At 41.3% G+C, this 20842-nt stretch overlaps 1 protein-coding gene across 3 annotated transcripts in view; it reads right to left on the bottom strand.

Annotated features, from left to right (window-relative positions):
* The window catches only part of GABRB3 (gamma-aminobutyric acid type A receptor subunit beta3), a 238581-nt gene extending 218560 nt beyond the window's left edge, over positions 1-20021 (bottom strand). Inside the window, exons 1-3 of one of the 3 annotated variants that reach the window (XM_060095106.1) lie at positions 19942-20021; positions 18987-19078; positions 18703-18770 (exon numbers count right to left, since the gene is read on the bottom strand). In XM_060095106.1, coding sequence (XP_059951089.1) covers positions 18703-18770; positions 18987-19078; positions 19942-20021 — 240 coding nt within the window. Of the gene's footprint in view, positions 1-18702; positions 18771-18986; positions 19079-19206; positions 19287-19941 lie in introns of those variants that run through there. The other 2 variants (XM_060095104.1, XM_060095107.1) reach the window with 2 other exon arrangements.
* Positions 20022-20842: the final 821 nt, after the last annotated feature.

Raw genomic sequence — 20842 nt, 5'->3', positions numbered from 1 at the left:
AGGGTTAATCGGGCTTATCAAGGTAAGAGCTTTGCTCTTCAACTCTGTGAGGCCCCGGTGCCAAGTCCATACTCAACACAGTCATCCAGGGCCATCACTTCTTTTGTTCTTGCACTTTCTCAGGAAGAACCCTAAATCCTGCCCCTTGTACTAACCAAATGGCAAAGGCTCTGATATGTACTGAGAACCTCAAAACAGCTCCTATCTCTTCCCTTGAGGCTGAGAAGATGTCCATTGACACAGCCCACAGGAACTTTCCCCCAGATCCTGGAGCTGGTTCTTAATCTTGGCATCCCAGCCACGGTGGACATTAACTCTAGTCACCCCATTCTACCACACCCAGCAGGCACTCTGGAGCCATTAGGGGCTCCCATCCTGGAAAGAACAGGAAGAACCGAGTGGTCATACTGCACAAGTGGAACCAGAACATAGGATAATAACAGACTTAAGACAGATCATAGATCCCTGCATTTGAGGGCTCCAAACTAGGGCCATGGATAAAAAGGAGTCTTCAATACATTATCAAAATTACTGTGCAAGACTTGATGAATAATTAGATACTAGAGAAAGAGGAAAGAGATGAAAATTATCTTCAGGATTCAATGACAAGGTGGAAAATCACAATTCACGAAGGCTAGCTGACCAAGATTTGATATGCAGGAGAGTAATCCCTGATCACCACATTTACACACACAGCCCCCAGCACCCACCAGCAAGGATACAGGCAAGGGCTATAGGTTGATACTCATGCCAGAAACAGTGTCCAGAAACATATGGTTGAGGAAAATGGCTGTAAAAGAGAATTCAACAGTTAGGGGCAGCACAGTCAAGGGAAGGGCTTGGAGTGTCTCTTTTATATACAGATACTCTCTTTTTCCCATAGGAAGACTACAGGAAAGAGCCTAATGAAGAGGGAGATATGTTGCAAAGGAGACAGCGAATGTGGGCACAGGAAAAGCCAAAATGCACAGCACAGAGAGCAAGAATAATTTCTGGGGCTTCCCTGGTGGCTCAGTGGTTGAGAGTCCGCCTGCCGATGCAGGGGACACGAGTTTGTGCCCTGGTCCGGGAAGATCCCACATGCCACGGAGCAGCTGGGCCCGTGAGCCATGGCCGCTGAGCCTGCGCGTCCGGAGCCTGTGCTCCGCAACGGGAGAGGCCACAGCAGTGAGAGGCCCGCGTACCGCAAAAAAAAAAAAAAAAAAAAAAAAAGAATAATTTCTGATGGGAGGAGAAACATCTTCCTCTGAGAAAGACACAGGGGAAGGGCCCCTGCATCCTGCAAGCCCACACTGTAATCTTCTGAGGGAAACAAAATTTGAGTTCAACAGCAAGGAAAGATGGGAAGTGAGAATGGAGGGCTTAAGGGGAGAGAAAGCTCTGCATAGAGAAGACAATGAACATTAAATAAAAATTACTGGGAGACTTCTTGTGGTCAGAGACATTTCTGCTAGTGGACAGGCTTGTGACACTTTGACCAACATCGTTTTGAAGGCTGGGCAAGAGCTAAACACAACCATGATGTTAAAGGGCTAGAGAAACTTGAAATAGATTTCTTTGGTGTCTAGGATGAGAGGTAGAACCAGTGCTTAAGGACGAATAAAACTAAAATTGCTGACAGGGCAGAAGAATGGGAAAGAAAGACAAGTGGACAGTGAAAAGAGTCTTCTCAAAAGCAGATGGCTCCTTTGGTCAAATGTGTGACCTTCATGTAGAAAGAAGATTAAAAAAATAAATAAAGCTCAGGGGTAGGTGAAAATTTTTATAAACATGGGGCTGTTCCTGAATGACTTTCACTGAGATGCTATTTCTGGGCATGATGGCAGGATTCAAATCAGGGCAGTGAGGAAAAATGGTTACCCATTCATCTCATAATCGATGTGGAAAAATCCAAATATAATTTGGATTTAAATTCTCTTCCAATTAAATGTTAATGATCACTTAAATTTTTTTCTCTGCATCAGTAGAGCAAACTTTGGATCAGATTAAATTTTATCTGATTTTTTCCTCATTAACTATGGAAAATAGTCCCCTAAAAATGTTACCCATGTAGGTAAAGTTAATACTTCATTGAACAAAACCTCAGATTAATCAGATGCGCCCTTCGTATCAGACTCACTGCACTCTGCACACACGAGGCCCTGCCCACGCCATGCCAGCCCCGCCCACACGAGGCCCCTCAACTTCCCCACACTTGCCAGGGGCCCCACATATTCTAACACCCAAAGGATCAAGGCTCTGCCCGGTTATTGAGATTAAATATGGGGCTATGTTGAATTTTAAATGTCTTGGTAAAATCTGATAATGTGGGCTTCCAGGTAAAAGTGGTCAACTGTGACCTCAAAACCCCAACAATAATTTTTTTTTCCAATTTCTTAGGCATGATTTCTGAGAAAATTCTAGTATTCAAATGTAAAAGTTATTTGGGGAATTAGAATTTATTCTATTTCATTCAAAACAGTGACCTGAACTTGTGCTGTTCCTTACATATATATCAGAATACTAAATATAAAATTAAGGTAAAGTCAACTTTAATATAAAGCCAAATTATTTGTATATTTTTCTTGTTAGATGACATTGTGTTGGAGTCATGTTAAAGTTAAGAATAGTTTTGGGGTTTAACTCTATTTTGTGAGTTATTATTCTCTTTCCATTTACCAAAAGATACACTTATTCTAGAATATTAGCTATAAAACATTTTTTAGGCAAATCAGTGGGACCCCAAACCAGCAGATCCTTTCTTGAAAGCTACTCAGTTATGTGTCTCAAACACCTTAAAAATATTCATACTTTTGACTTAGTAATCCTACTTAATGAAATGTTTCTCAAGGAAAATATGCACAAGGATATTCATCAAAATACTATTTAGTCTAGCAAGTAGCCTAAATATTCAATAGGAAAATATTAAGTATATTTATTATTCAGCCATGCAAGGAAATACCATACAGTTTTTAAAATATCAGTAAAGGGCTTCCCTGGTGGTACAGTGGTTAAGAGTCCGCCTGCCGATGCAGGGGATGCGGGTTCATGCCCCGGTCTGGGAAGATCCCACATGCCGCGGAGCAGCTGGACCCGTGAGCCATGGCCGCTAAGCCTGTGCGTCCGGAGCCTGTGCTCCGCAACGGGAAAGGCCACAACAGTGACAGGCCCGTGTACCACCAAAAATAAAATAAAATAAAATATCAGTAAAATATGTTCAGTAGCATGGAAGTGTCTATAACATAAAGTTACATGGAAAAGCATGATAATAACTTATGCATACAGTGTGTAAAAAATAGTACATACATATCATATGTGCATGAAAAAAAACAAAAGAAATACATCCAAATGTATTTTTCCATCTGTTCTAAATTTTCTTAGTGGGCAACTAATTTTTTTTTTTTTAATTTTGGAAAACAGTGGACACTATTTTGTGAAAGCAGTAAAGGTACAGTGAGTACCTAAGTTCTCAACAGGCAGTCATACTGACATCTCCAGCCTCGTGGGCCTTATTTTCACAATATAAAGTCAGAGAACACTCCTGCACCTGACCCAATGTTAAAGAACATGGAATGCAAACATAAAGTCACCTGTGTTATGTATAAAAATCCATGGGTGTTCTGATCATTTACAGCTGGATAAGGGAGAATTTCTGCCTTCCTCCCATCACACCTGAAAAGAACATGCATCAAAGTATCCGGTAAGGCCTGCAGCTCTGAAAACACCTGGGGGTTCAGCACAGGTTCTGAGCAGATTGTAAACCCTCTTAGTGACTCTGTACCTTAGGCAGCTGCCCCCCAGGAGGATGATGGGCTCCAATTCAGGGACTCAAACACCCCCAGTGATTCCAATTTTTCAAAGGAAAATGTAAGAAGAGCAAAAGTAAACAACTTAATTTTTCTTTTGCACAGTACAAACTGGCATATATCTACTTTTTAATTAAACATAACCAAATGTCCCAGTATCTCAAGTATTTAAAGAATCAAAAATCCAGTTTCCTGTAACACTTTTACCATGTTTTGCTATTTCAATCCCACCCATAGCTCCCTTATGTCTTTTCCATGCCATCTAGTCCTATTCACTTTCCTCCAAACTGCTTTTCAGAACACTCTCAGCATCTCCTCTTTCCTCATCCCCACCTTCACTGTCACTGTCCTCCCACGTCTGCACAGGTTGATGATTATTGAGTGACTCACTCCTGAGCTCCAGGCAAGCACCCTCTCCTCCTGAGTTTTTGCACAACTTCATGTGGCGCTGAGTGCCTGCCAGAGTTTCAAGTCTGAAGTGCCAGAGGCAACATGTGAAAAGATGTGCTAAACTGGAGACACGTGGAAAAGCCCAAACTATTATCACTTGGATCTAGGATGCTGAGTGTTTCTTTGGCATATGAGAGCAGTTATACATTAGTTAAGTCACCTCTTAAATCTGAAGTATTTAGAGTGAAGGAGACAGCACAAGAATATGCTCATCAGCACAGAGCAGGTGAACCAAAAAGCCATGAAAGACAACACAAGAGGAATTATTAAGTGATACTAGTTATTTTGAGAATTAAAAAAGGAAAAGTTCATTGCATTGCCTCTCCCCGACTAGTTCCAGAGTTGACTTATGAATGCAAGGTGCTTTGATAAGCCTGGAACTTTAAAAATCTATACATACAGCTTATTTTGGACTAACCTATTAGAATAAGTGTAAATTAGATATAGCACTTCACTCTGAAGCAACGAAAGTAGTGTTCTGCCATAAATATTCACAAAATCGGCCCCTTACACTCCCCTTTTCTACCATCGCAACAGGCTCTACCGTCAGTGTGATAGAATTCTGCGATGTTTTCTTTTTCAGGGTTTTGTCATGATTATTGGTCTCACCATTTCTATTACAATGTAGACAGTCACACCAAAAAATCTCTACAGAAGTGATCTAGAAACACTCACACTCACCTGACAGAAAAATATTGGGCTGGCCAAAAAGTTCGTTCGGGTTTTTCCATAACATCTAACAACATAAGATGTTATGGAAACCCGAACGAACTTTTTGGCCAATCCAATAGTTCAGTAACATGTGAAACTGATGTGTGAGTCCTTCCCCCGGGTAACTGACAGTTTCTATTAATACTCTAGCATGAGTAAATTCTGATTTTCTGTTTGCACATTATTGCATAAGCAAGTACAATCTTGGGCAAAGGTTGGCATATCAGGAAATTGGATGTCAATTAATAGATGCTTGCTTTCCTGTCAGCCTTTGTTTAACAAATTTATTCTGTTTTCTTCTGAAGTATGTTGGAGAAAAAAAAGAGGCTTTTCCTTAATGGTTTTAGAAACTGAAAGGTATGATAAAAGGAGAGAAATTACTAAAAAAAAAAAAAAAAAAAAAAAAAACAGGGGCCTCCCTGGTGGCGCAAGTGGTTGAGAGTCCGCCTGCCGATGCAGGGGATACGGGTTCGTGCCCCGGTCTGGGAGGATCCCATATGCCGCGGAGCGGCTGGGCCCGTGAGCCATGGCCGCTGAGCCTGCGCGTCCGGAGCCTGCGCGTCCGGAGCCTGTGCTCCGCAACGGGGGAGGCCACAACAGTGAGAGGCCCGCATACCGCAAAAAAAAAAAAAAAAAAAAGGAGAGAAATTACTGAGCCAATTTGATGCTTGGGGTACCGAAATTTTTCATTCAAAATCCCAGAAAGATAAATGGAGAGAAAAACTGGCAGGTAAGACCCCCATTTCTTATCTCAACAGGGGAGACATCATTCAGATAGGCAGCCGAGAGACTAGGAAGGACATCTATCCCCCTTATTTGACCTTTTCACCTTAATCTCAGTAAACCAGCTGATGCCCAGGACCTGTACCCCCACTGGTCCTCAGAGTTAGTGCTACCCAAGGTGCACTAATTCAATGACACTTGGAACAAAGTGTCTCCCCTTTTAATGTCTGAACTTTGCTAGTCCAGACTAGCTGCCATACCCGTCTTGCTCTGGGAGAGAAAGAAAGGAAAAAAAAAAAAAAAACTTTGAGGAACATCTATGCGTGGGGCTACCACTGTAGATAAATTATTTCTAAGTGCTAAGTTAGGAAATCAGTTATTTACTGTCTTTACTGTGCTACAATTTCTCCTAACCAGATACTACAATCCTTTATTAGCAGGATTTCACCTACAGTAAATAAATATGAAGTAAACACTTTGAAAATTATTAACATTTTTTTGGTCATTGATTACATCCAAGTTTGAGTCACATCCAAGTTTGAGTCACACTATACATTTTGATCTGCATAATTCTAAACAGGTAATTTCCTAGTTATATAATAATTTGCATATCCACATTTTTCCTCTTTCAGAATAAAATTAAACAATTTTACATATTTCATTTTGCAATCTCTAGTTCAGGCAAGCCCAAATCTTTATTCCTATATCTACACAGGTTTTCTTGCTTGGACTTTATGTATAATAATTCTGCTTTAAATGAGGTAAGGAATCAAGAAAGAGGTAGAACATGGTAAAAACTTTATTTTTTGTAGAGAGGCCACAATATGCAACTACCTTTGAGGTCTAAGTTTACAGTTATCTTCACGAAATGCTGGCTAATCATCCCAAACTGACTGAGGGAAGTAGTACAGGTAACTCTGACTCAGCCCACACCCTCTTCCTTTCCGACTATGAACTCAAGCAATATTAAAATTATGTCACAGAAATACCACAGAAGACTCAAAACTGTTGCATGAATTACATTCATGTAGAATTTTTGAAAAATCTGAATATGGACAATTTGGTACCCAGTAGCATTAACTGACATTTCCAAATTGAGTTATTTTTCTTAGACGATAATGGAAAGGTCATGGCTTGGATGAAACAGAAGCATTTTAACAGCCCGCTAGTTTTCACTCATAAATTAGTGACTCTGAATTCAAACCAAAAACTAAACATCACCATGTTTGAAACACAAAAATTAATGAGCATGGGTACAGACTGTAAATCCCACTGTTTATGTATGACATGTCCCAGGCTTGCAGCGCACAGCACAGATAACTTGGGGAAAATGGGCCATGCTTTGACTATAAGGCTGCAAGCTGCCAGATGACCACCACTAGGATATCCAATTAAACTACACACAGTATCAAATGATAAGAAGCAGCGCTCTGTGTAATGCAAACAGAAGGTCCCTTATGTTTTTAACTGTTCACAGACTCTAAGAAACCACAGAAATCAGAGCTAGAAGGAAACTTAAAGAATCAATTTTAATATACTTGTTAAAAAAAAATGAACAGATCGAGGACCACTGAGTCTGAATGACTTGCCAAAATTAACACAAACCCTTCTGGAATCTGAGAAGTCAGACAACCAACTCTTTTCCACTGCCAAGGGCAATCTTGAGAGTTAGACCACCTGTGGTCTCTAAAGGTAAAATAGCCTGGAGTACTGAGGAAATTACCTAGATAATTAAAATTCCGAAGAGTTTGCTCAAGCTTTGAGACTAGCTTTTCAATCATAAACACAAGCTTTGGGGCAATAGAGTGTAATGATAAATAAAGCACGACTTAGGGGAAAAAAATCTATAGATATATAATATTTCCAAAACAAGAGCCCTCCTTTTTAAACCAGCTCCCTATGCTTCTAAATGCCAGAAACAAACAAACAAACAAAACCTATTATCCTTATAATCAATTAACACTTTTGCATCTCTTTACATTTCTGGATCTACTTTGGTTTCCTCACCCATTACTACCAGTCAAGCCCAGATCCCCAGTGGGGCCTCCCCAGTGCTGACTGAGCAATACTGTCCTCTTATAATATTCCTGTGGTTCTGGAACAGTCCAGAAGATATATCTGCCCTCTGGGCTATTGTCACTGACTATTCATGAACATGTATAGACTCTTCATAGAACTACAGAGAATTAGTCATACAGGGAATTTTAGAGATGTCTTACTCCAGGGGATGTTAAAATATTTATCACCAGAACCTTTCAACCAAAGAGAATCTTATTTTTAAAGAGAATCTTATTTTACATATAAATATGAATAACATAAATTATATAATATACAGTATACTATATAATTTCACTATACATAATATGTATTGTAGATTATAATAAATATCTGTTTATGCAATGTAATATATTCAAAGATACATGTCAACCCTCCCTAATGGAATGCAGAATCACAGCACTGCCTGTTCTTCCTGCCCCAAGAAGGAATCTCCAGCCTTCTAAGAAAGCACTGGTCAAGCCCAACAGCCTCAAAGAGACATACTGTGTTCTCAAAATTAACCTACTATTGTTGTCCCAAAAGCCTTTTTTTCATCCTCTCTTGCTCAACACAACTCTCTCTGCTTCTAAATCATTTACTCGTAATATTTACAAGAAAACAAGAAGGCTTGAAACATAGATCTACCTTCAGTGTAACAGAGTGTATTATTATAGAAGAAAATCTTTGTGTTTTTTATCAATCTAATTATGAAATGCTTAATCTTCATTTCCAGAAAACATTACCCATTCCCTTATGCAATGATACATTTTTTGTCAAAATTGTATCTTCTGTGCTATTTGGACATGGTCACCAGAAGAGGCTTTGTTAATGCAGTAATTTTCTCAGTTATCATTCCTGGGGACTCGCCATATTAAAGCTCATTCTAATTCAATGGGTTAGACCCACATTTCCTAAACTGTGTTCTACAGAAAACTTCATGAATAAGTGTTAATAAGGTCCACCATCCCCTCACAAAGAAAAAAATCCCCAAACATATATTTTAAATATTGAATTCTTCACCCTTCTCATTGAAGATTTACAAAAATCATTAGCATATTAAAGGGCTTGACAGTTCCTACAGTAAAGAAACCTATTTTACATCTCTAACATAATTTCCAATATTATTTGAGCAGAAACACTGATTATCGGGCACACATGTATACTCTATATAACAGCGTTCTCTTAAGCAACCATTATTTTAGCCCATACCATAAGAAATTACATTCTCACAGGGAATTTTGGTGCTCAGGGCCAAAGGAAAAATTCAGAAATGAAAACTCATTCAATGTCACAATCAAATATAGCCTCACACCAATGAATTATCCACAGAATGTTTAACAGCATAAAAAGGAATACAGCACAATCAGTCCTGCTCCTCATACACTCAGTTATTCCCAGCCTCTTTCTAGTATGTACACTGCTTTGGAAAGGCAAAGCACAGACTACACCAATGATGAGAAATTTTGCTTGGAGGGCACTTATCTGTGTCAACACCTGCAATCAATCTAACACCACAGAAGGCTTCTCGGTCTTTACCTTTCGAACCACAAGTCTATACCATAGGAATGGCACTGTTTTCCATAATTCAGATGTCTTTTCTGTGACAAGTTCACAGGAATCCTCCTGTGTAAAGCTACGGTTAATTTTATGTGCTTGACAAACATACAAATAAGGGAATCTCTCCGATAAAACAAACACAACGTACAGCTTTACCACAAGGGTCATGTGCTACACAAATGCATTTAACAAGTATTTACCAAGCATATTCTAAACGACAGGCACTAAGCTTGGTGACCAGTTTAGTCTTTCAACCTGATATATGGACGTATCTCTCAGATGGATTTTTAGAGTCATCAGGATTGGAAAAAAATCAATGATATCACAATGAATTACTCAAATTGTTGTTTCTTTTAAAACAATTTTTGGTTTGCATGGATTCGTAGATTCACACACACAAACAATTTGTAATGATGGGTGACCCAGAAAAGTTGTTCCCTCTACTCATTAAAGTTATCAATTGTAAAGTCTAATTCAAAAAATTAAATTTTAAAAGAGTGATGTGATGTTGAATTAAGTAACAAACATTTTATACATATGTATCAAAGTTATATAGCTTTAAACCAGTAAATTTTGTTATCCTTTTAAGTCAATTCAAAATAAAACAAATGTATTTCATGTCATGAATCATAGCATGAGGATTTAGCAAATATTTTACATAAAAGGAATTCTTTCATTGTAGAACTGAGGTAAAATATGATGATGTTGTAATCATTAGAATCCATAGCCTCTCTCAGATTGAATGGACAAACACAAATTAGAGTTTTTAAAGAACTATGACATTCTCATATCTTAATCTTATTCCTGTTCATCTGAAACGTTAGTTCCATGCATGCTAAGGTTTTTGTTAATTATATTAACGCTTCTGTGTGATACTTAAGTTCAATGGAAAAATGTAAAAAGGGATACAAGCATTAATGCTTACAAATAGCTTCTATTTCTTAATGCAGTCTCCAGGTAACCAAGGGAATAAGAGAATTCTATCAATACATCCCCCACCACAGAGATCGGAGGCTAGCTCTCCGTCTTGAATTGACAGGACTGAGCAAAGTGCCAAGAGATGAAACCTATTTTAGTCCTAGTCTTCCCAATTTTGCAGCTAAAGAATCTTCTTAATGGCTGGCATAAATGGCCTGGAAGTAAACTGTGCTGGAAATCTAGCAAACGAATGAAAACCAATGCAGGTCCACTGCACTGCTGAGCAGCTATCAGAAAGGGAATGCAGAGCCCAATGAATCCCAATATAAGAAGAACCACCAAAACTTCCCTATCATATAGAAAAGTTCGAACAACATATACTTCCAATCAGACACAAAACTTTGAGTGTACAAAGGCACTAGTGACTGGTGTTTGAAATATACACACTAACCCTTACACAGGCTGTACATCACAGAACCGCTGCAATACTTCCCTCTTTTCTGCTTTGAAATCAGTGTAAAAGCTGTCCAGTGAAGGGGGTAACCGCTATAGAACACCTGACAGCTTGACAAGCTGTCACTTGACAACACTTGACACTTGACAGTATTATACTGTGTACAATTATACAAATTCTGATCAAATTAAGTCCCCTAAAGTAAAAACTATATACATCACATTTAGCCTATAAAAGGTTCTTCTTGGCCCAAATTCTGGGTTATAAAAATGTTTCATTGGAAAGCTACCTGCCTATTTATTCATGCACTTACATATTTATTCATTCATTCTTCATTCATATATTTTCTTTCAACCAAAATCTAATAGATGCTATATATATATATATATATATATATATATATATATATATATATATACAGACACTAGTGTATATTAGATTTTGGTTGAAAGAAAATATATGAATGAAGAATGATACCTATCATGTGTCAGGCACTATCTGTTCTTAGACACAGATCTGCCTGATGGAGCATACAGTCTTAAGGGGGAGAAAAATGAAGAAAGCCTCTAAGCAAACAAGCACACCAGAATCATATTTAACACTTTGATAGTGTTATAAGGGAAGACTAAGAGTTCATGGAAAAGTAAATTGGAAGATCCACTTTAGATGGCAATGAAGGTCATAGAAAAAGGTAAAATCTCATGAGGGCCTAACAGAGCATTTTTTTATTGCTCTGTAGCATAATGAGGTAGAAAGAACAAAGAAATAGGACCAAGTCCCAGCTTTGCCTTTGTAGTAAGTCAGTGCTATTCCTGAGGCTATTTTCTCACCTGAACAATGGAGATGAGAGTAACACCTACCTATAAGATATACTTCACTAAACTGATCATGTTTGATGATCAAATATGACAAAATACCTGAAGTATTTCATCAACTGCATAATGACATAAAACTGTTGTTAGCTGTCATCTCCCTAAGTTACACCTCAACATGTATTATAAGAAAATTTTAAAGATTCCAAATGGTCAATAGGCTTCATTTATTTAAAACAAACATTCAGTAGGCTTCAAAGCACAATGACAGTACATATGATATGATACAGAACCCATAGGAGAAAGAAGGGTTCTGCTACGAATGGAAGAAAAGGAGAGCTATTACAGATAACAGATTGTACAAAATCAAATGTTGAATTCATACTGCTTTACTGGTAAGAATCATTAAGTTTTTAATATGTAAATAAGCAGATTTATGCCATTAATTCAAACAAAATACTTACTTCTATGTGCAGTACAACATAGGATCCCTCAGCCTGGCACAGGCTCTAGGAGGAGGTTGCTCACAACAAGGAAATGTGTGTAAGATCCATCTTTTAAGAGATGCAGCAATGTAAGCTTTACAACTTCCCTGAGGGGAAAGACAAAAAGCATTCTCTTTGCTCCCCATACCATTCCTTCTAATATTAAACACAAACCTCCCTTCATAAAGAACGTATTATGTAAGGGTTATTTTCATCCACCTCTTAAGTTCATTATATGCTTTCTTATCAGTGCCCCAGCATTGATGTTTGATCATAACTTAGGCACGAAACACACTGCCAGGGAAAAGTAATGTCCTCAATAAACAACCTTACCTCCTAAATGCAGCAACCTGTAACCAAATGCCAACATGCTCATTGTACCTTACCCGGAGTGCCTTCCATGTAAGCAGTTTTACAAATCCAACTGGGTCAGAGAAACACTTTTTCCTTTTTGCTGAGTCATCCCCCAGCTTACTTGGTAATAAGAGCATTAGCACATTTCTAACCTTTAAAATGCTAGTAACAGGGACTTCCCTGGTGGTCCAGTGGCTAAGACTCCGTGCTCCCAAGCAGGGGGCCTGGGTTCCATCTCTGGTCAGGGAACTAGGTTCCGCGTGCTACAACTAAAAGTGCAACTAAGACCCGACGCAACCATATAAATAAATAAATTATTTTTTTAAAAAAAATGCTAGTAACAATTCATATGCAAACTCTGAATGCAGCCAGAGGCTCTCTACAGAAATCAGTAAAGGACAGTTCTCTAACGTGTTTGTTTGGCTGTGATCTTGTGGATGCCTTTACCTCAATTTTCTGTGTAGAACTAAGCCCTTTGTGCTATTACTTTGGCAATTTTGTGGGGATGCCATGGGCATCTGGGAAGCCTGAGACTGAATTACTGAGTGTTAAATGATTTGCCTAAGGCTAGATGTTCCCATAAACCTGGAAACAGGACCCGAAACTCCCAATCCCATTAGGCTCTTTTCAGCACACAGCTGGACTCCTGGGATTCAGCTCCTCTGCCTGAGGACCTGGCCAGGTACTGGGCACTGGGTACCCCTTCAGCATTCACTACAGGCAGAGCAACCCTAGATTCTGCAGCACAAGGAGGGGAGTTGATTAACATAAGTTTGATCGAAAATGCCTAAAGCTGAATTCTCCAGGTGATCCCAGCTCACTCTATCCAAGGAAACCCTCTCCTCTTACTCTTCTGAAAAGGAGAAAGACGAAATGAGTGCAAATGTTTACGTGTTGTGTTCATAAGACTGCACCCATTTTACAGTGATGCAGTGGCAAAGCTGCTTGCTGAGATGTGCTAAAACCATGTTCTTATGTACCATACTTATTTTACACTGAGACATTAGAAAACGAGTGGATTTTATAAGAGGAAAATACAACAAATGACAAAGGAATACAATACAACAAGCATAAGGGACAAATCTACTTCTCATAATAACTAAAGACACATTATATGTCACCTAAAAGGAGCTCACAACTAAAAAAAAAAGAGACAATAATTTATGATTTATATGCATTAAATCAGAAAAAATAATCCTGTAGTTACATTTTCATTGGGATGAGCTTTTTTTTTTTTTTTTTTGGCTGCACTGGGTCTTCGTTGCTGCACGTGGGCTTTTCTCTAGTTGCGGCGAGGGGGGCTACTCTTCGTTGCAGTGCACGGGCTTCTCATTGCAGTGACTTCTCTTGTTGCAGACCACAGGCTCTAGGCACACGGGCTTCAGTAGTTGTGGCACACAGGCTCAGTAGTTGTGGCTCGTGGGCTCTAGAGTGCAGGCTCAGTAGTTGTGGCGCATGGGCTTAGTTGCTCCACAGCATGTGGGATCTTCCCGGGCAAGGGCTCAAACCCATGTCCCCTGCATTGGCAGGCGGATTCTTAACCACTGCACCACCGGGGAAGTCCCAGGATGAGCTAATTTTAATAGACGAATTAAGTACAGAATAATAACAAAATACAAGTTAAATCATAGAAAATTAGTATTTATATTACTGGAGTTTGAGTCTAGCTTTATATTCTCAGTACTTTATAGTTAATTAAGTAGAAATCAAGTATGTGTAGTTTCTTTCTGAATTAACAAATCAAACAATGGCTTCTTCTAATTATTCAAATTTAAAAAGAACTCATGACTACTTTAAAATACTGTTTTTATTTTTTAACTAATTGATTTTTTAAAGAGTTCTAGACCTACTTCACTCTCTCAGTAAAAAGTACTATTTTTAAATTAAAATATCCTAGTTGTTTTATATTTTTAGTATTTCCTTATATTTCCTATATTTTCAATAATTTTTATCCACTTATTCATCCCACCATCTATCTATTCAACACACACTTGGACCAGTGCTAAGCACCAGAATTATAACACACGTATATAAAAGTTTTCAGTAGACAGTGTTCTTCCGTAAGTACAATCTCACTTAATCCGCCTGCCAGTACAGGGAACACGGGTTTGAGCCTCCTAGGGGAGGATCCCACATGCAGCTGAGCAACTCAACCCATGCGCCACAATTACTGAGCCTGTGCTCTAGAGCCTACAAGCCACAACTACTGAGCCCGTGCACCACAACTACTGAAGCCCTCACGCCTAGAGCCTGTGCTCCGCAACAAGAGAAACCACTGCAGTGAGAAGCCTACACACCACAACAAAGAGTAGCTCCCACCTGCCACAACTACAGAAAGCCTGCACACAGCAACAAAACCCCAAAAATAAATAAAAAATAAATAAACTTTTAAAAAAAGAAAGTAATATGTAAACTTAATCTCAATAATTACTTAACCATGCATAGTTTTAAAAGATTGTCTGAAATTTTAAAACAAGAGCTAGAGAACCAGGGAAGTTATGTAAAAGAAAATGGTTTTTTGTTCGACTTCTGTCAAGTCAGCTAACTAAAAAGTAAGAAGTGGCAAATTAGGAGTTTGGGATTATCATATACACATTACTGTATATAAAATAGGTAAACAACAAGGACCTACTGTATAGCACAGGGAACTATACTCTGTATCTTGTAATAACCTATAATGGAAAAGAATCTGAAAAAGAATATATATATGTATGTATGTATATACATGTATACATATATATGTATAACTGAGTCACTTTGCTGTACACTAGAAACTAACACAACATTGTAAACTAACTATATCAATTTTAAAAAAGTACATGAAAAGAAAAATTAGAAGATTAGGAAAAATGGAAATGCAGACTATCTCCATTATCAGTGAAACATGTTATGGCAAAATAATGTTAAGTATTAAAATACTAAAATCCATTTTTAGATTGTTAATACAAAATGCACAATGACATATACATGTATATGCATATGTATCTATTTATTTAATTCTTTGAGGTCAGAGACATTATTTGGAGGCATTATCTATATGCAACATCAGTAGATAAAGACTGTGCTTTATAATAGTTTAAAGAGAAAAGTAACAATATTCTTTATATTCACCCTCAACATGTTCACTGACAAGCACATATCTGTCCCATCTTGAGATATACATGTTTTGCATATCTTTATTTCAGATATTAATGAATTTTATTTCACTAAATATATGCTTTCAAAAGCATATCTATGAAATTTTGAGAAGAATATTTCGAAGAACTTTCCATGATCATTTACCCTGAATTTTCTAGTGAACTTTGCTCTTCTAACTCATCATTCTCACTCCTCTATCTAAATTAACATTTTGGCCAAAATATTCATCCTAAACCACATCTTAAATCATGTCAATCACCTGCTTAAAAACATTTACAGCCTCCTTAATTTTTGAAAATTAGTATCTGAAACCCTTGGCAAGGCAGAGAAGGGCCTAGGTGAACAGGGGTTTGTCCTACTTTTCCAGTTTCATATTTTGAGTCTCTCCTTCACAATCTCTTATCCTGCAGATCTATCCATCAGTAGTTTTGCCAATTTCTTCCCTAACCCAGAACATCCTCCTCTATCTATGCCAGTCACAATTCTATTCTCCACTATTCACCCCACCAATTTAAATATCATTTCTTAAGTTCTTTCATTAGGCTTTCCATGTCAGAAGTAATCTCAATATATTTCTCTCTCCCCCTCCCTCTTTCTGCCTCCTTCCCTCCCTTCTTCCTTCCCTCTCTCTCTTAGGCCATACCCCTTTCTTTTGTTCCTCTAAATGGGACTCACCTACTTTTGTTACAACTATTTGACATATCTCCTCTACTAGCTGTACCATCCTTAAAGCAAGACCATTTCTTATTTAGTTTCATAAGCTAACAACACTTAGTTTTGTGTAACTAGTAAGGTGATTAAGGAAGCTCATAAATATAATTCATTGTTTTTAAGCAACATGATTGAGTGATGGGTTTAATCGTATGCTCACATACTCTCTGTTCTTTCCCTATAAAATGTTACCTCCAAAATGATACTTAATCATTGCTATATTTGAAGTTCCTTCAATTAAAAAAATCAAATATCATAGCTGTGATCATGAGCTATGATCCTGATCAGGAGTTAAGGGAAATCAGATTTTTCTAGCGAATGGTTTTGCCAATCCACTTGTGGAAGATATTTCAGATGCCAGTCAGTACATCTGTCCAATGGCCTTCAATCTCCCATCTCATCAATCCCCAGTTTTTCTTTATAATAAACTTAGTGTAGAGAATCACAAAAATTTCCATCATGAGAATGCAAAAAAAAAGCATACAAGTATACTATGGCTACATTATGCATAATTACTGGCTTTGGGATATGCACTTAAAGATTATCCAATATAACGGCTTGTATCCTCGATTTGTTGGGTCCAGAGAAAATTGGAACACCTCAATTCATAGTGCATGAATTAGGCAATTACTTATGAAGTTTTTAAGGTACTAAGTATCAGCATGATGTCTAAACAAGTGGATAACTAAGTTTAAAAATTAATTCAAAGAAAATGTGCAATGATCTGCAACAAGACATTCTCCCCATTCCCCTGGTTGTTTTAGTACTATACAGAGTTCTTAAAGCGCCACATCAGTATATTCTCTCCATCATTTGACATCCAATATAATTTTTGACATAAAAATCCACTAAGTAACTCGATTAACTTCTGTACAAAACTGTCTTCTCTATAGAATGTGCAGTTGCCAATAAAGGAAATCACAGACTACAGAGTAAATCTTGAGTATATTAACTTGTTTCCTTAAGGTCATAAAACAAAACATATTTTTGACAGAATTGTTTTTACAAAATTACAAAAAGTAAAATATACGTGATGTTTTTAGTGTAATGTATGTAAAGTCTGTTTCTTGCTAACGCTTTATTAACCCTTTATTTATTTATTTATTTCGTATTAACACTTGTATATAAATGTCCTTAGTGATATACATTGAAAGAAAGGTACTTTTTTTTTAATCACACATTATAATTTTAAAATCTTTAGGTTAAGAGTGAAAAACTGATAAAAAATAGTTTCGTGTAGTCAGATTTCTTTCTACAAAATCCATACTAGGATATACTTTTAAATATATTTTGTTAAACAGTCTATTTAAAAATCATGGTTTTAGTTTATTTGTAAACAACCACATTTCTATGTTATTGCAATGTTTCTCAAAATATTGTTCTCAAAACACCTGCTTTAAAAAAATCTGGAGCACTAGTTTTAAATGCAGAGACCCCAAGATTCCACTCCACACCACTGGATCAGAATCAGAGCCTGGGAGTATGCATTTAAAACAAGTTTGCCCATGTGGCTCGGATGTCCACCAGACTTGAGAAATCTATCGCGTCTATCTCATGCCTCATTATATTCTCGGTGTTATATTTTTGAAAAAAAAGTTGCCAAACGATTTCTTCCAAAAAATATATTTTTCCAAATTCTCATTCTTATAATTTCTAAAGTGTCACTCAACAGGAACTTAAACCTGTTTCCAAATCCCCTGGTATTTCCGCTCAATTAACAAATGAAAGGGGTCATTTTTCTCCTTATTGCCTGTTGTCTTAAAGGATCCTGAGCAAAAGCCCGTGACACCCACTTCGCACCTCGGGACACGGACCTCCACTTTCCACAGGTCATAATACTGAATCCCGTCACCGTTAACATAGCCCTAAGGGACACTTGGTTCCCTCGCCTTCGACTCTCCAGGCAGAGAAAGCCCGTAAGCTGCCCAGGCCCTCCAGTTCTCAGAGCCGCCCGGGCCGTCAGCACCTCTGACAGAGCCTGGTGGATGGGGTCCGGGTTTCACTGTCACGAGCCTGCCCTCGGAAAAGCCACTGACACCAAGGAAACTGACCCGAGACAGCCAGGAACACACAGACCCACCGCCCACCGCGCTTTCCGGCGGCCAGCACCTCTTTCCAAAAGACAACAAAGGAACCCTTAAGCAGCTCTTACCTAGAATACGAGCCACCCCCACAACTCTCCTCTCCTCCCCCGCTCCCCGGCGCCTGTTGCTAAGGAGGCGAGAAGACACTGGGGCAGCCTCAGGACCAGGGGACCGACGGCGGGAGGAGCTGGCAGCAACAGGGCGGCGGTGAAAGCCCAGCCTCGGGTGAGCCCAGGACCCCTTCCTATGGCGGGAAGGGTGCGCCCTCCGCGCGGCTCTGACGCCAACGACTACCCCCGCGCAGTCAGGCGGGCGGAGGGAGCCTCCTGAACAGGAGACCTGCGCCCGGGAGCGCCGCTCCCTCTGCGGGCCCGGGAAGCTCAGCCCAACAGAGGAGGCCTCTGGCCCGGTACTGTGGACGCCTGTGGGCCCAGACAGCGGGGCAGGGGCTCGGGGACAGCCCTGGGGAGGGCAGGCACTCACCATGTTGACTTCGGAAACCATGTCTATGCTGGCGATGTCGATGTTCATCCCCACGCAGACCGGGGGACCTGCGGGAAGCGCACGACACGGTGATCAGCCTGGCTCGGGCACCGGCTGCAGCGGCTCAGAGGATGGGGGGGCTATCCGAGGAGGGGGCGCAGGTGAAGTGCCCCCCTCCCCACCCCGCCGCAGCTCGGCGGAAGCGGCCCCCGCCTCCCTCCTCCACCCAGGCCGCCAGCGCGGTGGGTCGCTCTGCCCGCAGCGGCCGCGCACACCCTACTTACCCCCGAAGTCGGGTCTTAGGCGAATGTCGTAGCCTTTCAACAGCTTGTCCACCGTCTCCTTCACAAAGGACATGTTCCCAGGATCGTTCACGCTGCGGGAGGGACGGGGGCCAGAGAAAGCGGGGTCAGGCGGCGGCTCGCCCGCCAGCGCCCAGCGCGCACACACGCGCGCCCTGCCCGGCGCCCGGCCCGCTTCCCGTCAACCCACCCGCGACCCTACCTCTGGGCGCAGCACACCACCGCCACCAGCACTGGGGCCGAGAAGATGCCGAAAAGCCTTCCTCCCGCAAAGCCCCACATCCCTCCGCCGCGCCCCGGCACGGGGGAGGGGGCGCCCCGCCGCCGTCGCGACCCGCAGCCGGGGCTGCTCCTGCTGCTGCCGCCGCCGCCGCGCTGGCCCGGAGCGGAGGAGGGCGCAGGGGGAGGGGGAGGGGAGGAGGAGGAGGAGCGGGCGCGGGGAGAGGAGGAGCAGCGGGCGCGGGAGCTAGGGGAGGGGGGAGGAGAGAGGGCGAGCCGGAGGCCGAGCCCGCGGAGCCGGCCGCGCAGTGCCGCGCACCCGGCCCTCCCCCGCGCTCGCCGCGGCTGGTGGGCCCGGGCCCTTAGCGCTGCCTCCTGCCTCGGCGGCTGCGGAGCGAGACCCGAAGCCCGGCCGGGGACAGCAAGCCGGAGCCGCGGCTGCGCGGCGCGGGGCAGGGCTGGCGCTGCCAGCTCCTCTGGGCTCCTTGCGACCCAGGAAGGAGAGGATCATCGGCGACGGCGACGTGGGCAGAGACCGCGAAGGAAACGCTCTCCGCTTCCCCCCGCCCCCTCCCCGACCCGAACCCCTCGCTACGACCCCCGCCCAGCTTCGGCTCAGGCCGAGCCCACGAGTGCAGCGGAGCGCCTCTGCCCGCGGGACTGCGAGCTACGGAGCAGAGAGGGAGGCTGCGTGGCCCGGGGGAAGCCCCTACCTCACCTGCGGGGCTCTGAGCCTCGCGTCCCCAGGGTCCAGGAGAGCCAGATGGGCAGCAGGAGAGCCGGGAGCCCGGAGCACATGGCGCTGCTCCTCTGACCTAACCTGGGTGGGATCCGCTCTCCCCCACAGTCACTGAGCATTCTAACAGCGATGCGGGGATCCCCGCCCCTCCCCCCACCCACGGGCTTTCCCGCCTGACCCGTCATCGAGCCCCTTGTATGGCGGCCCGATTAATTATTTATGCAATATAAAACCATTTTTTAAATTGGTTCTTTAAACTATTTCTCTCACTCTCACCCCCTGAACATTTCATGTGAGCACTGGGCCCTCCCTACTTACATAAATACATTTATAATGAGTGTTAAAGAAAGGCCTGGATATGCACGTTTGCTTTATTATCGGGAAGCTGGAGTCCGAATCAGACGTGGAGACCCTGGACTATCATCCCAGGAATGGAAAAATAATGTGCCTTTTCTGGTGCAGCCTGGAGCTGTCCGTGGTTCTTAGTATAAGGCAAGGAACCTCGTTTTCGCTATGACTGGCCCCCATCCTTTGGTTCTCATCTTAGAAGAGAACCTCCTGCACCTTGGCCAAGAAACAGACCGATGTGCACCACGGTCCACCCTGCCCTGTATGTCACCACTGTGTACCTGAGGAATGTCTGCTCACCCAGAGTCATAGGTCATATACTTTTCTTGACTGAATGGTCCTCTGTGCTTCAGCCTTCTAATACTGAGGAAGATGACCTACTTGTGGTCAACCAACAACACTTACAAATCAAGTCCATTTTCTGCTTGATAGACTACCTTGGGCCATTCCAGGACCTAATGAATGATTAATTATACGTAACTGCTTCTCTGTATTAATTACTTTTTCTACAAGGCTTAAGGTTTTCTTTTCT

Source organism: Mesoplodon densirostris, chromosome 4 (assembly GCF_025265405.1).
Source record: "Mesoplodon densirostris isolate mMesDen1 chromosome 4, mMesDen1 primary haplotype, whole genome shotgun sequence".
NCBI classification, from domain to species: Eukaryota; Metazoa; Chordata; class Mammalia; order Artiodactyla; family Ziphiidae; genus Mesoplodon; species Mesoplodon densirostris.
Note: the sequence above shows the minus strand (reverse complement) of the source record. Positions and strands in the feature narration are given on the sequence as shown.